This window comes from Phoenix dactylifera, unplaced genomic scaffold, assembly GCF_009389715.1.
Source record: "Phoenix dactylifera cultivar Barhee BC4 unplaced genomic scaffold, palm_55x_up_171113_PBpolish2nd_filt_p 000184F, whole genome shotgun sequence".
NCBI classification, from domain to species: Eukaryota; Viridiplantae; Streptophyta; class Magnoliopsida; order Arecales; family Arecaceae; genus Phoenix; species Phoenix dactylifera.
Window position 1 is genome coordinate 408,993 of NW_024067713.1, and position 17,167 is coordinate 426,159.

Genomic DNA, 17,167 nt, shown 5'->3' on the forward strand with positions numbered 1-17,167 from the left:
GAAACCCATCCATGTGGGGAAAGAACAAAGAGGAAAGGAAAAGGAAGGAAGAAAAAGAAAAGGAAAAAAGAAAGAATGGAAACAAGAAGAAAAAGAAAGAAAGGAATGAAAGGAGAAGAAAAATAAAAAAGGAAGGAAAGAATGAAGAAAGGAAAGAAGAGGAAAAAGGAAAGAAGGAAAAGAAAGAAGGGAGAAGAAAAGAAAGGAAGGAAAGAATGAAGAAGGAAAAGAAAGACAAAGAAATGGAAAGAAATAAAGGGCGGAAGAAGAAAAGGAAAGGATAGAATGAAGGAAGAAGGAAGAAAGGAAAGAAAGACAAAGAAAAGAAAAGAAATAAAGGAAAGAATAAGAAAAAGAAAGAATGGAATAGAGGAAAGAAGGAAGAAAGGGAAAAAATGAAGAAAAGAAGCAAAGACAAAAAGAAATAAAGAAAAGAAGAAGGGGTGAGAGACAGAGGGTACCTACTGAGCTTGACGAGATAACTCGGGATAGGGCAGGAAAGCAGGGTGTCCCATTTCGTGAAGAATCTGGGATGCCCTCACCCACAGGATTTAGAATCTTTCATTTAAAAGATCTTGAAGAAAGACATCTGAAGCACGGACTCTGAAATCTTAGAGAACTTTCCTAAGTCTTTCTAAAACTATATTTGAAGCATTGTGCACATTAAAAACACTTAAAAATAAGCAAAAGCCAATGCCTAAAATCTAGCTCCAACTTGACAGCAGAGTGTGTAAGTTCCATTTTGAGGTTCTTTAGGTGCAGTAAGATATACATACAAATTTACATAGTTGTGTTGCACTTCAATCTTCTTGTGCCAGATTCTTATAACCAGGCTAACATTTGACACTAAAAGTGACAACTAATGGCATGGTTCTTTCCTTGAGTCAACTTTCACCTCTTGGCACTAATTATTTCTTAAATATTGATAGGATAGTGATCCGGGACGATCTCTAGCTTACGAGCGTCTTGGTTGTCTCAGCCCCACGCCAGAGGAACCACACGATGCGCGGGAGGAAGCGCGTTCCGAGTTCCATGCGAGGAGAACCATACCCGACGTGTGTTTTGAGTTCCATGCGAGGAGGAGAACCATCCCGACGTGAAGATGTTGGTGAGTCCCATGCATTCGCCAAGCAGGAGGAAGCTCGAGCCGAGCCATCCCGCATCATGCACGGTAACCATTGCATGGACGTGGGAGTGAGGAGCGTGGGATGCGTGTTCCAAGCCTACTCCCGAGCCATCACGCATCCGCGCCTGGGTCCCACCTCAAGAACTATGCACAACGGATGGGGGAAGTTTTCCGAACTAACCCGCGTGACGCACGAGTTTTGTTGCATGGCATAATCTCATGCAACGTGGGACCCGGGAGGCTTTGAAGTACCTCTAAGCCATGCATGGCTATTGGGGAGAACGTGGGATGTGGGGGAGTAGCATGGGAAGCCAGTTCTTTGTTCCATGCAGTTGCACCACATAACCACTCCACATCTTGCTCACTCCAGAGGAAGTGGTCCACGTCGGGTTCGTGGGATTATGGGAGAAAGAAGGAGCTTTTGTAACAGGGAGAGAAAGAGAGAGCTGGAGAGAGAAGCTTGGGAGTTCAAAGGAAGAGATAGCCTCTGTAGTAGGGAGTAGACCTTGTAACAGAGAGAGTCACATCAGTGTATGAGAGCTCTTCCCAATATAACCCCTTGGCCCCAAAACATTTCTCTCTCCTATTTTGACGATCAGAACGAAGGCTTTGCGATTCTATCTCCCTCGTTCGGATCAAGTTTTCGGCTCCCCTTCCTTAGGAGGAGCCAGCTCCTGCTGGTTCTAGAACCGAAGGTGGGGAAACTGGGATTGCCCAGTCTCCTTTGAGAACCATTTTGCCGCACTGGGTCGTTGGCCCTTTCGTCCAACTCGGAAGGACTCCCTAGTGCCGCGCCGGGTTGTGGTTGTCTTCCGTTCCAAGATAGCATCTTCTGCCAACACAGTTTCTTGTGCGGTAACCAAGTCCTCTACAGTCGGTAATGTCTCACCCGGCTCGTCGTCCAGCATTGACGGCTCAAAGGGCTTCAATTTTTCAATGTTAACAACCGAGTACATTTCCATATATACTGGCAGCTCTAGTTGGTAGGCATTGTCGCCGATCTTTCGAAGAATCTTAAAAGGTCCATAACGGATGGGTTTAAGCTTTTTCCCTTCACCTTTCAGTTGTTGCTTTCCCAGATGTAACCAAACAAAATCACCCACCTGAAAATTACCACTGACTCGGTGCCGATCATGACGTTCTTTGTATTTCCGCTGGGCCCTTTGTAACTGTTGTTCTACCTCTTGGTGTACCTTTCTGATGTTTTCCAAGAACTTTTGTGCCCTTGTCATATCACTTCCTTCTCTGGTTGTTCGTGGTGTAGGCCCGATTAGAGTTGGGCAACGGGCCGTGCCGGGCCGGCCCGGCCCAGGCCCCCCGGGCCCAAATTCTAAGCGGGCCGTGCCTGGCACGGCCCGTGAGGCACGGAAGGCCAGCCCGGCCCGGCCCCCGGCCCCTCTATTGGCACGGCCCGTCTGGAGAGGGGGAGGGAAAATAGCCGTTTCCAACGGCTATTTTTGGGAAAAAGTCGATTTTACCCCTCCCAACAGTCCAATAACGGCTGAATGGAGGGGTATTTTGAGAAAAAAAAAATTTGGGCTTCTATAAATAGCCCATTCCTCCCTCATTCTCACCACACCAAACCTCTCATTCTCTCCTTCTCTACTGCTATTATTTCTCTCCTCTAAAGTGCTCTTCTAGCAATTTAATTTTTAGTTTGTTCAAGTGCTACACAAGAGGAGGTTCCTGTTGAGAAGAGAAGGTCGCTTCTGTTGAGAGCACAAGAGGAAGCTCGAAATCTCGGCTCTGCCTCTGCCCTCCGACCCTCTACTCAATTCCTCCTTGCGGTTAGTTTTTATTTTTTGAATTAATCATAGATATGTCATCTTTTGAGGAAAGTCAGTTTGGCATTCCTGTTTCTGAGGAAGAAGAAACTAATCCCCAACCCCCTGTTCCTAGTTCCTCTAGAACTGGTGAACCGAGTGAAGGTCAAACCTCTTCTCGTAAGAGGACTAGTACTGTATGGAATGAATTTGATAGAGTTATGGTTGAGGGAGTCTGGAAAGCTAAATGTAAAAAATGTGCCAAACTTTATAGTTGTAGTAGTAGTGGGGGAACAGGGCATTTAAAAAGACATCAAGAGAGTCATAGGATGCATGATTCTCATGCTCAAACTCAAAGTAGCCTTAATATACAAGGGGGATTACTTGTAGGTAATTTTGCATATAATCATGAAAATCAAAGAAAAGCACTTGTAAAATGGATAGTTAAGGATGAATTACCTTTTAGTTTATGTGAATCTTTTAATTTTGAAGAATATGTTCAATTAAACCTACAACCTGCTTACAAAAGAACTAGTAGGCGTACATTTAGAAGAGTAGCTATGACCAATTTTTTAGCAATGAAACAAAATTTAATTGAAACACTTTCTACTTTAAATGTAAAAATTTCATTAACTTCTGATATTTGGTCAGCATCTGTAGGTAGTAATTGTTTTATTGCCATTACTGCTCATTATATTGATAATGATTGGCAATTAAATAAACGTATTCTTGCTTTTCGTGCTTTTGATTTTCCACATTCTGGGCAACAAATTTCAAATATAATTTATCAAACTGCATGTTCATATAATATTAATGATAAAATTATGTCTATTACTTTTGATAATGCATCTAATAATAATTCTGCTGTTGTATTATTAAAAGACTCATTGCATCCCATATTAGATGGAAATTTACTGCATATTAGATGTGCATGTCATATCTTAAATCTTTCTGTTCAAGCTGGCATGGGCATGATTCAAGATGTGATTTCAAAAATTAGAAATGCAGTTTCTTTTATTCATGCTTCTAGATCAAGACTTCAAGAATTTAAGGAATTATGCATAAATCATGGTAAACGTTTTAAAAAATTTAAACTTGATGTAATTACTCGTTGGAACTCCACATATAGCATGATACATGATGCATACCCATATAAAAATTTATTAAGTGCATATATTAATGATCGTGGATTAGGATTTACATTGACTGAAACTGATTGGAATAAAGAAAAAATTTTGGAAGATTTTTTGCTTAGTTTTTATAATGCTACCAATGTTCTTTCTGGTATTTATTACCCTACTTCATGTTCATTTTTACAACAAGCATATATAATTAGTCAAAAATTTGCAGAACATAGATATGATGATGTTTTAATGCCTATTATTCACCTAATGGAATCTAAATGGAATGAGTATTGGGACAGGATATGTCCTATGCATAACTTAGCTGCTGTATTTGATCCTAGAGTTAAATTAAATGGCGTGCTAATTTTACTTGATGCATACGCTGAAAATATGAATCAAGATGCTGAATCTGCTAAAGATGAGGTAAGACAACTTCTTTATGATATTTATGCTATATATGATGAAAAAATTCGTGGATCTAGAACACAAATACAAACCTCTATTCCTCCTTCTAGTAGTTCTCGTTCGTCATCTATTTTTTCATTCATTGCACAGAGAAGACACACACATGCTTCAAGTTCCTCTTCATCTTCTTCATCTTTAAGTAGTGAACTAGAATTTTATTTACGAAATGATCTTCAGTCTGCATATGATGAAAATCAAATAGAGAATCTAGATGTATTATCTTGGTGGAAGAGTGTTAGAAATCAATATCCTGTTATGTCTGCAATTGCACGCGATATTTTAGCTGTGTCGATGTCCACGGTAGCATCGGAATCCGCTTTTAGTGCAGGTCGGCGTGTTCTTGACGAAAAGAGAAGTAGGATGACGGGCGAAACGGTGGAGATGCTTCTCTGCTTCAAGGATTGGCTGGATGCTGAGGCAAGACTTCAAGATAAAGGTGGACATAATACAACATCCTCTGATGATGATGATACAAACACTACTGAAGACTGAAGACTGAAGACTGAATACTGATTCACTGAATCACTGATGATTAGTAAGATTTCTTAATTTTTTATAATTGTACATTTTTATTGTATTCTGGAGGTCAGACCAAGGTCCAAACCTCGGCCCTTTCTTAGTTTCTTATTATTCTAGAATCTAGAGGTCAGACCAAGGTCCAAACCTCCCTTCATGTACCATTTTGATTTAAATTAATAAACTGGTAGGGGTCTATGCCAAACCCCCCACCATTAAGGTGGCTTTATATTCATAAATCAAGATTTCTTAGTGTTCAATATTTATTAATTTATTAAAAAAATTTTATCGGGCCGAGCCGGGCCCAGGCCCGGACCGTGCCAGGCTCGCGTGCCAGCCCGGCCCAGGCCCTTATGGGCCGTGCCGTGCTGGCCCGCGGGCCGTGCCGTGCTTGGCCCGCGGGCCTAGACCGGGCCGTGCCGGCCCAGGCCCGAAGCGGGCCGTGCCTGGCACGGCCCGCTGGCCAGGAACCTCTAGCCCAGCACGGCCCTATCAAAGGGGCCGTGCCTGCACTGTAGCTGGCGGGCCGTGCCAGGCACGGCCCGCTTCGTGCCGTGCCGTGCCGGGCCGTGAGCGGCCCGGCCCAGTGCCCATCTCTAGGCCCGATCGTGAACTCCAAGTCAAAAGGGCTTTGTGGTAGAAAACCCAAGCAAACTTCGGCTGGAGCTTTGTTCGTCGAGCTGTGCACCGTGTGATTGATGGCAAATTGTAGGAAAGCAATGCTATCGTCCCAAGTTTTAGGATGCCGAGCATTGTAGCCCCGGAGAAGATGGACAATGGTCCGGTTGACAACCTCGGTCTGGCCATCCGTTTGTGGATGGAAGGCCGTGCTCCGTTTAAGCTTTGTGTCCATCTTGGCCCACAGAGAACACCAGAATTTGCTTAGGAAACGACTGTCACGGTCGGAAACAATTGAGCTGGGAAGCCCGAAGATTTTCCACACATTCTCAAAAAAAAGCCGTGCCGCCTCTTCACCTGTGATACTCTTCTTGCAAGGCATGAGCACCACCATTTTTGAGAACCTATCGACTACAACAAATAGGTAGTCATGTCCCCGCCGTGTCTTTGGAAGGCCACCCAAGAAGTCCATTGAGACACTTTCCCATGGGCGTGTCGGAACAGGCAGTGGAGTGTATAACCCGACCTTCCGATTGGCGGGTTTGGATGTGCTGCACAACACGCAGCCCTTCACAAATCGGACCACGTCCTGCTGTATCCGCGGCCAGAAGACATATCGATGGAGATTCTGCAGAGTCTTTGTAACTCCAAAGTGACCTGCTACTTTTGAGGTGTGCGCCTCCCGTATCCAGCACACACGTTCGGCCGCTCGTGGTACGCATAGCAGCTCTCCTTTGTAGAGGAGTTTATCCCGTAGGACAAACTCGGTTGGCCTCCTTGCTTCAACATCTGCTAGTGCGCCTTGAAAATCAAGGTCTTCTGAATACCAGCCGGCGTACTCCTCATCGGTGGTTGGCTGCACTTGCATAACCGCTGATAAGCAAAGGGTTGCGGCTGGCGGTCTCGAGAGCATGTCAGCCATTTTGTTGTGTATGCCTTTCTTGTATTTGATCACCAGGTTGAACTGTTGGAGGTACGTCATCCATTTCATATGACGCGCCTGCTGCAACCTGGACTGAGTTTGCAGATATTGGAGCGGCCGGTGGTCGGTGTGCACCACTGTTTCCTTGCCCAAGAGATAGACTCGCCAGTGTTTTACCGCTTGATGTAGGGCAAGCAACTCCTTGTCGTACGTTGGGTAGTTTTTCTGAGCCCCTTGGAACATCTCAGAATGGTATGCCACGGGCCGCCCTTCTTGCAGTAGCACAGCTCCCATGGCGTACCCTGACGCATCTGCTTCAAGCTCGAATGGTCTCTGAAGATTGGGCAAAGCGAGAACAGGCGCTTCACTGATCTTCCTCTTTAATAGAAGGAAGGTATCCTCATGTTTCGAAGTCCATTCAAACTTTTGATTGGCTTTCGTTAACGCATGCAGCGAGGAGGCCAGAATAGAGAAGTTCCGGATGAATTTTCTTAGGTATTGACAAGCACCCATGAAGCTCCGGACCTCAGTTATAGACCGGGGCCTGGGCCAATCTCTGATTGCCTTCACTTTGTCCGGGTCGACTCGTAACTCCTCTTCGCCCACCACGAACCCAAGATACACCAAAGTCCGCTTCCCGAACTCGCATTTTTTTTGGTTCAGGCGCAACTGATATTTCTCCAGCAATTCGAACACCTTACGCACATGCGTCAAGTGCTCCTCCCATGACCGGCTGTAGATCAGGATGTCGTCAAGGTATACAATGACGAAGTCGTCGATGTACGGCCGGAGAGCGTCGTTCATCAGCCGCATGAAGGTGGCGGGAGCATTACAGAGTCCGAATGGCATTACTAGCCATTCGAATAGCCCCTGCCGCGTTTTGAATGCGGTCTTCCAGGTATCGTCGTCGCGGATCCGGACTTGATAATATCCGGATTTCAGGCCCAGCTTGGTGAAGACAGTGGCGTGCTTCAACTGGTCCAGCAAGTCATCAATGCGTGGAAGAGGGTACCGATTCTTAATAGTAATCTTGTTGAGAGCGCGGTAGTCAATACACATTCTCCACCCTCCATCTTTCTTCGGCACAAGCACTACCGGCGAGCCGCAGGGGGAGCTGCTCGGTTTGATGACACCACCTTCGAGCAGTTCATTCACCTGCCGCTTGATCTCCTCATTTTCCAACACCGAGTTGCGGTACATGCCAAGGTTAGGAAGCGTTGAGTCAGAAATAAGCTGGATTTCATGTTCCACTGCTCTCTTTGGTGGTAATCCGCAAGCCTCTTTAAAAAGGCCCGCATGCTCGCCGAGTAGCTTCCCCATCTGGCTCTCCAATTCCCTGCAAGACATGGTTAGTGCTGATACCTTGTTTTCAAACTCTATCGGGCGGATCATTACTAGCACAAACTTTTGGCAAGCATTCACCATCCTTCTTGCCTGACAGGCAGACACCAGATCAATAGCATGGCTGGCATTATCCTTGTTAATGATGTACTTCTTCCCATCCTTTTCAAACTGGTATTTCTGTGCTCGCCGGAAGTAGATGGCATCACGCTCCCAAAGATATGGGCTACCAAAAATCACCTGGCATATGTCGAGAGGAACTACTTCACATGTTACCTCATCGATGTACTGGTTGGTAATGGCGAAACGGAACTTGCACTGGCGGTTGATCCGAAGTTCCACATCCTTTTGTATCCATCCAAGTGGATACGGTCGTGGATGTGGTGTTGTTTCCAATCCCAGTTTTTGAACTAAGCTGGCCGAGATCAGGTTCTTCTGGCTGCCGGTGTCGACAATGGCTTCTATCACCTCTTGTTTCACTTGGATCCGTAGGGTGAACAGCTCTTCCTTCTCATCGGGTACGGTCGGCGGATTCGAGACTGTCTCCTTCGGCCCGACCATCAGAGACAGACTCTTATCCACACCTTCGACCCGCCCGAGTTCGACAGCTTCGGTGAAAACCGTCGTTACCGCTGCGCGTTTGCTCTTGTCATCCTTCTTCCACTTTTTTGGGAAGAGTTCCGGATGGAGTTTCCAGCACTTCCCCTTCTCATGTCCTGAAATTTTGCAATGTTCACAGAACTTGTCAACATTCGACGAAGAGGAAGGTTTACCTTTCCGAGTGTGCTTCTTGTCACGGAAATGGTTAGAAGTTCCTTTCTGGACGCCTTCGGAGGCCTTCTGTTCGCCGGGTTTGTTTTTTAACTCGATAGCCATGGCAATACCACTAGCACTCGAGACGCCGGTCGCATTGTACAGTCGTATCTCGTTCTGAATTTGTCGATGCAGACCAGCCACATATTTGGTGAAGACATCTTCATTGTCGAGGGAGATGCCCAGCGTCACCGCTAGACGCCGGAACTCGGTGGTGTATTCTTGCACGGTCTGGTTGTGGCGCTGTTTAAGGTTGTGCCAGCGGAACCATCGATCTTGTGAGTATCCCATTGGGTAGAATTCCTGGCGAAGGAGACGAGAGAATTCTCCCCATGTCACCTCCTTGTCACTGTTGTCCTTCAGGTACGAGTTCCACCAAGCCAATGCATGGCTTGATAGTTTAAGTCGTGCAAATGCGACTTTCTCGTGGCTACTAAACCCGTAAAGGGTGAAGTAAGTCTCCAGTTGATCGATCCAGGAATCTAACTTCTCCGCGTCGACGGTGCCATCGAACGTCGGGATGTCAATTCTAGCCTCGACTTTAAAAGGCCGAGACCTCTCTTCTACCAGCGTCGCGATGCTTGCACCATCAGGATCGTAGTCGTCATCCTCCTTCAAAACCGAGGTGCCCTCAGTCTTGTTTTTGGCAGCCATTACGCGCACCCTTGGGGAAGGAAAATCACCGTCATCCTCTTTGGCCCTTGCTGGTGGTAAAGAAGATGTCCGGGTGTGGATCCACGCGATGACGGATTCCAGCTGACTGGACAGCCGATCAACCTTTGCAGTAAGGTCGAGCTGGTCCGGTTCCTGCTCATTGTCGGCGGACATCGCTGATGAAGGTTCAGTCTTCTTTATTGGCCGACGATGAACTTCCAAGACGGAGAAGGGTTCGCCGGTGGCCTGGTAGCCAGATTTGGTTAGAACCATGCACAGGCAAGAATCTAGTGCTCTGATACCAAAACTTGATCCGAACGAGGGAGATAGAATCGCAAAGCCTTCGTTCTGATCGTCAAAATAGGAGAGAGAAATGTTTTGGGACCAAGGGGTTATATTGGGAAGAGCTCTCATACACTGATGTGACTCTCTCTGTTACAAGGTCTACTCCCTACTACAGAGGCTATCTCTTCCTTTGAACTCCCAAGCTTCTCTCTCCAGCTCTCTCTTTCTCTCCCTGTTACAAAAGCTCCTTCTTTCTCCCATAATCCCACGAACCCGACGTGGACCACTTCCTCTGGAGTGAGCAAGATGTGGAGTGGTTATGTGGTGCAACTGCATGGAACAAAGAACTGGCTTCCCATGCTACTCCCCCACATCCCACGTTCTCCCCAATAGCCATGCATGGCTTAGAGGTACTTCAAAGCCTCCCAGGTCCCACGTTGCATGAGATTATGCCATGCAACAAAACTCGTGCGTCACGCGGGTTAGTTCGGAAAACTTCCCCCATCCGTTGTGCATAGTTCTTGAGGTGGGACCCAGGCGCGGATGCGTGATGGCTCGGGAGTAGGCTTGGAACACGCATCCCACGCTCCTCACTCCCACGTCCATGCAATGGTTACCGTGCATGATGCGGGATGGCTCGGCTCGAGCTTCCTCCTGCTTGGCGAATGCATGGGACTCACCATCATCTTCACGTCGGGATGGTTCTCCTCCTCGCATGGAACTCAAAACACACGTCGGGTATGGTTCTCCTCGCATGGAACTCGGAACGCGCTTCCTCCCGCGCATCGTGTGGTTCCTCTGGCGTGGGGCTGAGACAACCAAGACGCTCGTAAGTGCTAGAGATCGTCCCGGATCAGATAGTAATCCAGGCAATAACAATATTCACCATAATTTTGAAAATGTAACCTTCACGAAGTTAAGTCTTTCACAACAATAGATAGATTATTTGAAGAAAATATTTCTAGGACATTGGTAACATCTTCCTCTTCCAGAGCTTCAAACAAACACAATAAACATACTTGTTTACAGAAAATGCAATTATATATATTTAAATAACTAATCAAATCACCATAAGAAGGGAGTATAAGACCTAAACTAATAGTGGATCAGCATTGCCATGGCATACAAGTCAACTCTCAACCATGTCTTGCTAGCTATCCAAATCAGACTTCCCATCTTCAAATGCGGACTGCTTCACAGATGTATTCCAATCAATTTTACATAGGTCTTCCTTTGGTCTCTTCCATATATTTAAAACCCTTACATTAAAATTTTGGAAGACCCTACCAAGATTTTCTTCAGTTGTAATCAAATATATATACATAAATAAAGCACGAATAGTATTTCTTCCACAAGCCATCATGGCCATTAAGTTTAACTTAAATCATCTTAGCAGTTCAAAATGTGTTGATTTAGTCATAACTAGTTGTGGTGTTTAAGTCTAGTCTATTTGATAAAACATAACCTGCAGTTCACTCTCTCCCAGTATCCATGTCCATGCGCTTCTTCTTTTGGACATACACATCTAGGGTGCAGTGCTGCAACTTTTTTTTAAACAAGATTAAATAATAAATAGCAAAAAATGCCTGGAGTTGGAGAAGAATGGGGAACCTCCTTTCTCCTCATTGACTATTATTTTTGACCAAATTCAACACTCTTAACTCCCCATCTTTGTTGATGGTTATTCAACAAAGATCATATAAATCCATTTCCCCCACCATCCCACCTGAATGAGAGATCTACTCTACCGCCTACCTCTTACTACAATTGTGAAGCAACAACTCCTCTATTGATTTCCTTGTAGTTCTCAGGCATGCCAAGGCTCGGGTGGGCAATCAATCAATTTCAAAAATTTCCTAAGAAAACACCAAAGCAAGGTTTTAGCGGAAGATTGGACTCCATCACCATCAACTCTTTTTTCTGACTCCTCATCTTTGGATATGCTCATTGAATGTTGTTGAAGTGATTTGATGATGGCACACAGCTAGGATAAAGGCAGTGGTAACCCCTCGCTCTCCTCGCTACAAGTATTCTCCTATTTTTAAGTTTTTTCCTTGTTTAGTTTTGTAAATAGCAAAGAATAAACCAGACTTAAAGTAAGAAGAAAAAAGGTTAAAACCTCCCACTTTAGGATGAGTGCCACACTCTTTGTACCAAGAGCACATGGCTACATACGGGATCAAGCAAGTCTAGCTCACCCTAGAAGTGTTTGGTCCTTCATCCTCAACAATATCTGCTTCTGTTCCTTTTGCTTGACAATCTATGGCACATGATTTCCTTTGTCCTACTTACTACGACATATTATCAACTGCCTCCAACGTTGTTCTCTACATGTTAAGAGCTTGTCCGAACGGCAACCAACCTTGATGAGTTCATGAGTAGCCCACCAATTACCCCTACTTCAATCTTATTATGCTTATCCAAAAATTTGTTGGACAGTCAGTCAATCCCTATCCAAAGATGGCCCAAGAAATCATTCAGAAAAAGGCCAAGCTTTCACCAACCTGTAAGGCCCCATCGTCACTCAAGCATTCAAGGTTGTCTAATGAAAGTCCATTTGTACTCAAGTGGCTTTCTTCTCAATTCATGAGCCATCAATCCAAACTTAAGCTGGTTGCTTCAACTATTCAGGATTCTAGGCCTGATCTTATAAATCATATGGCTTCACTTTAAACTTAAGCAGGCTGTTGGAACATTGGGGTTTTAAGAAATGGTCCCTGAAATCCTCTCTTGGTTTTCTTTCTGGTTGAGTAGTGACTTGAACAAAAATGCTTAACTTAAGGGGGAGGGTTACCCCTCATTGTGCAGCCAAAAAGAAGTAGAATTATGCAAGTTTTAAGTGTTGGCATACGCGCATGTGATATGTTTCAAAGCATTGTAATTTTTACTGGTCATGACAGACTGCAAATTTTAACTGGATCAACTTCATATCCACGTTAAAATGAAGTCTAAAACATAGAAAGGACATGCTGTTATCCTATTCAATGTTATTGTGCCAAAGATACCCACATCCTCCCTGTCTTTATGGCTACATTGAGGCTGACTCTTATTTCATAAGGCTACAAATAAAGCAGTCCTTTCTAGGACGTAAGTCCATGCTTTTGTCTAGTAGAAATATGTTCATATTGTAACATGACCTTTGATTCATGATTAGATATCAATCTTTTGTTGTCTGGAGAAAATCCATGCTTCTTTACAGTTTGATGAATTTGTTGGTTGTCATTTTTTTTTTAATCTATGTGCTCGTTGGTTTGATTTTAAAGATCCAAGTGTTGTCAAAGCTATAATTATTCTAACGATCTAAGTGTGCCAAACATCAAATATGACACTAACCCTGTCCTCTAATGGAACATATATGCAAACTGTTCGCATGTTGTTCTAATAGGCTTTGTTGTAAGAAAATAAATACGCAATTATTCTTTTATGGAGAGAAAGGATAAATATTCCTTTTCAACTTTTTTATCTTGTTTTCCCTTTCTCACTGAACCTAAATTTGCGCTTATGCCATGCAAAATGACAAATTGAAATATTGTTCCTCAAAAAAGACAGATACTGCAATATTAAAGTAAAACTCCAAGTAACTCAACAAAAATATTTCAAAAATAAATAAAAAGTAAAAAAAATCCCGGAGATTAGGGTTTTTCTTAGGGTTTAAAAGGTTAGGGAAGGGCAGACCTGATCTTTTTTATGAGAATGGTGCGGAGCTTGCGGGCGAGCTCCTGGGAGCGGACGCGGTACTGGAGGTTCTTGCGGGCGAGGACGCGCTTCTCCGAGTCCTTGAGGTGGTAATCAACCTGCCGCCGGATAAGCCGCTCCATCCCGCTGGCCGCCATCTTCCGCTGCATGATGGCCAACGCTTGCTCCAGATTCCCGTCCTTCACCCTCACCCTTATGCCCCTGCTCCACTGCTTCTCGTGCGCCGCTGCCCCCGCCGCCGACCCCACACCGACCGCCGGCTCCGCCCGCCGGAGAAACGGCAGGGACGACGACAACTGCCTCACCACCCGGTTCATAGCGGCCTACGGCGTACTAGAACGAGAAAAGAAATAACTATGCAGAAGAAAGAAGAGAAGCGATGGGAAGGGGATCAAAGGTTGGGAATAAAAGACGAGGCTTTGAGGAAATTTACGGGTGTTCCCTGAGTTCGATCTAGTTTGCTTGGCCACTGCTTTGAGATTCACAGTATTCCCTGACGTGAGGTACAGATGAAAAGCCTCAATATCACGCGCTTTAGGGGATCTCCCAGAGAATTTTTATTCGAAAATTAGCATTGGCGATGAGAGCACGAATGGGTCGGCTCGGTTCCGAGTCCAGCTTGACCCATATCTGTCCCAAAGCGGTTTGACCTTATGATCTAGATCCAGTCTAGACCCAGCCACTTAGTGAGATCATTTGACTCTCATTTTCGGTTGTTTCTAACTAAAGTAGACGTAAAAGTAGAATAGATAATATCTGTTCGGATCTATTTTTATATCCGAATATATTCGAATATAAATAGAAATATGAGCATACAATTAATATTCATATTCGTATCCATATCTATCAAAAAAAAAAAAAAATACGGATATAGATAGAAAAAAAAAAAATTATAGTCCAGGATGATGCTGCAGTATACAGTGTTAGATACACAGGGATCTTAGTGCTGTATTGGCCGGTCCCCAATCGGTACCTGCATTCCGACCAGGTGTTTAAACTTTGTTCATCATGTACCAAAATCTTATCTTCTTCACTTGATGCATATAACCTAATCTGTTGCTCCAGTATCATTGAAAAAGAAAAAGTTGCATATGTATTTGGCGCCCAGTACTATAAGCTATGTTGATTTGTTGACAACCAATACTTTATTTACTGTCATGCTGATGCCCCTTCTTATCTTGAATGTGTTACAAGTTACTGATAAATGTCTCCCTTCTTTAAATTTTGTCAGCTGCAGCTGGCTATACTTCTTTTGGTATGCCTAATACTAGCTGGAGCTTGGTTATCATAATTTCAGCAATAACATGGACATATGGGAAGTCAAGATTCGTATGCCGTTTGTTCAGGTGACGATGCTGCAAGTTTTTCAAGTCTAAGCACTTTAAGAATATTATGCGATATCTTTTCTGCAAAACTATCGATTATTTCTCCAGTTGATCTGAAAAATAATGTTCTTATACTTGTGGATATTAAACAAATAGTCATGACATGACAATTTTAGTCTATGAGCTAGTATCTTGGTTTTTCCATTCTCTTATCATGAATTCCCCTGGGATCAAGCGTCAAACTTGAGATCTACCTCCTTGGTGTTGTAGGTTTATTAGTTCTATAATTCTTTTTTGACAATAATTATGTTTGCATATCCATCTTACTATGTTGTATACATCTTAATATGGTTCACCATGCAAGGTCTCCATGCTTTAACATTTCAGAGATGTTTAGTAGTTAACTTTTTGTACTGTGGTTGTGTGGAGTGTAGTATAATTCTTCCTTCAATAATCATTAACAAAGGCATGTTGGCATGGGCTCAATTTGGTTGTAGAAATCACTGAATCAGACATTATTTCTAGCAAAACTTGTTTTATTGGCAGTGAAATACTCTCAAGTAACCTGTAAGATACCTGTAAACTTGAGCAATGAATGTCTTTTGCTAATCTCGCAAGCACATGGAAATAAACACAGTGAAGATACATTTCTTGTGGTTAAGCATGATATTCATTGTTGAGCCTTTCCCTATTACCTTGAGCTATTGGCGTTGATTGGTTAGTTAACATATATAAGAGTTCAGGTTTAGTTCTGGTCATGAGTTAGAATCCCCTCAAGTTCAGTTATTTAATTATCCTTGGTTATCTATGATTCAGATTCTGGTGTGTCTTGACTCTAGTGTCCCTGTGGTCTGGGCCGCACATGATGCGGTGGATGTTAAGCTTGATATACATTGTTGACCCTTTTGGTTGGTTAACACATGCGAAGAATCCTAGGTTAGCAAGAAAACAAGAGCTAGTATGATCTGGGTCCAACAATTGAAATGTTTAAGGTTTCTTGCGATAAAATGATCTTGCTGCCAATGCATGATGGCCACAATGGTTTAGACAATGCTGATATCCACATACAACATATCCCTACATGATCACTGTTTCCTTTTTCTTTTCCCTTTTTTTTATAATAAAGGTTGGGAGCACACTACATGGATCAAATACTTGGATAGAAAACACCACCAAGATTCAAACGCAGCACAGTCCAGCTTGCTGTTATTGCCCAGTCCAGTCCTAGGCTTGATTTTTGAGGATTTGATTGGGATGCCATCTAAAAATGGTCCTTATTTAAAGACCTATTATGTGCATCTCCGGAGCCATTATAACTCTGCATATGTGCACACATAAATACCTACGGACATAGATGCATGCATATATATATGTATATGTTTGTTATAGCATGTGGCTAACATGAATGGTAGAAAGAGAACCTCTAATCACTTATGGATGGCTTTGGTGTTGATGGAATTACTGCTGTCGATCAAATTCTTTTCTTGCAATAAGTTCATATATTGCTGTTTTGGCAGCAGAGGATGGTGGGCTCATGATAGAGATAGGAGGCAATGGGGTGCTCTGATTTAGACCGGGAGAAAGGAGAATGGCTTTACATATATGCAGCTGAGGCAATGGAGTCATGCTCGAGGGTGGAGATGCATCCCTGAGGGTTGAGATCCCATGAATAGAGATTATAGCCCTGTCATAGTGAGGGTGATTAACATGCATGTACATCATGTCATGGACTGTTAGATGTAAATATGACCATTTAAAATGTATTAATTGTACTTGGACTTGGTTCTACGCTAAAAAGTTGCATTCATAAGATGTTTTTGCAGGGAAAAATCGATAATGAGATTATTTTGAATGTAAGAGAAATACTATCAGTTCCCAAAACTAGATGATGCATACTTTCATTTATTTTAGTCGCATAAATTGATAAAAGAATAATTCATTTTAGTTTTTTGTACTTTCTGACGGCCTGTTCTGCATTTATTATGTTTTCTATATTCTAATGGATTCAATCTTTAGTTGATGAGAGAAATTAACATGTTCTGATGATTTGCAGGCTGATGATCAAAAGCATCAATAGAACTCGAGTTCAAACTCCACCCTCCAAAAACTCTTATGTTGAATACTCTCAGGTTCAGAGTCCAAAACTCAAAACTGGCTTCCTGCAATTATCAGGATGAAGCAAATCTTGATTTTTGTTGCTTTTTACAGGCTCAACAAATCGACAACCACAGAGGCCATTTAAGGATGGTTATTATTCTGACCTTTCACAACACCCCTGAGAGGAAGAATGGGATCTAATTACTAAAGAACACACGAACAAAGCTTTGAGAGAGTTAATATCTTCTCCTGAATTCAATCAGTGGGCATTAGCCCATGCTGAAAGATTTGCTGTGACACCACCACAATATCGCAGAGATGAGAAGAGGTGACGCATTTTTGGGTGGTTGTAACGAGCAATTGAAAATTCTCAAGTCACAACATAAAGCTTAAGATCGGTTTGACACTAAACCATATATGAT

The 17,167-nt window shown here is 43.4% G+C and overlaps 1 protein-coding gene across 1 annotated transcript; it reads right to left on the reverse strand.

Moving 5' to 3' along the window:
- Positions 1 to 1,809: 1,809 nt before the first annotated feature.
- Positions 1,810 to 9,615, reverse strand: LOC120105044. Its single transcript, XM_039117091.1, has 2 exons — positions 5,650 to 9,615; positions 1,810 to 2,196 (listed from the first exon to the last, which is right to left on the reverse strand). Exons 1-2 carry the CDS (start codon positions 9,613 to 9,615, stop codon positions 1,810 to 1,812), a joined length of 4,353 nt encoding a protein of 1,450 aa, XP_038973019.1.
- Between the last annotated feature and the right edge of the window lie 7,552 nt (positions 9,616 to 17,167).

Excerpts from the sequence above, each read along its gene's own strand:
- LOC120105044 (XM_039117091.1), bottom strand. The coding sequence starts at position 9,615 with ATGGTTCTAACCAAATCTGGCTACCAGGCCACCGGCGAACCCTTCTCC. Across the intron at positions 2,197-5,649 it reads CGAACAAAGCTCCAGCCGAA|CAACAACTGAAAGGTGAAGG; the intron begins GTTTGCTTGGGT and ends CATCTGGGAAAG.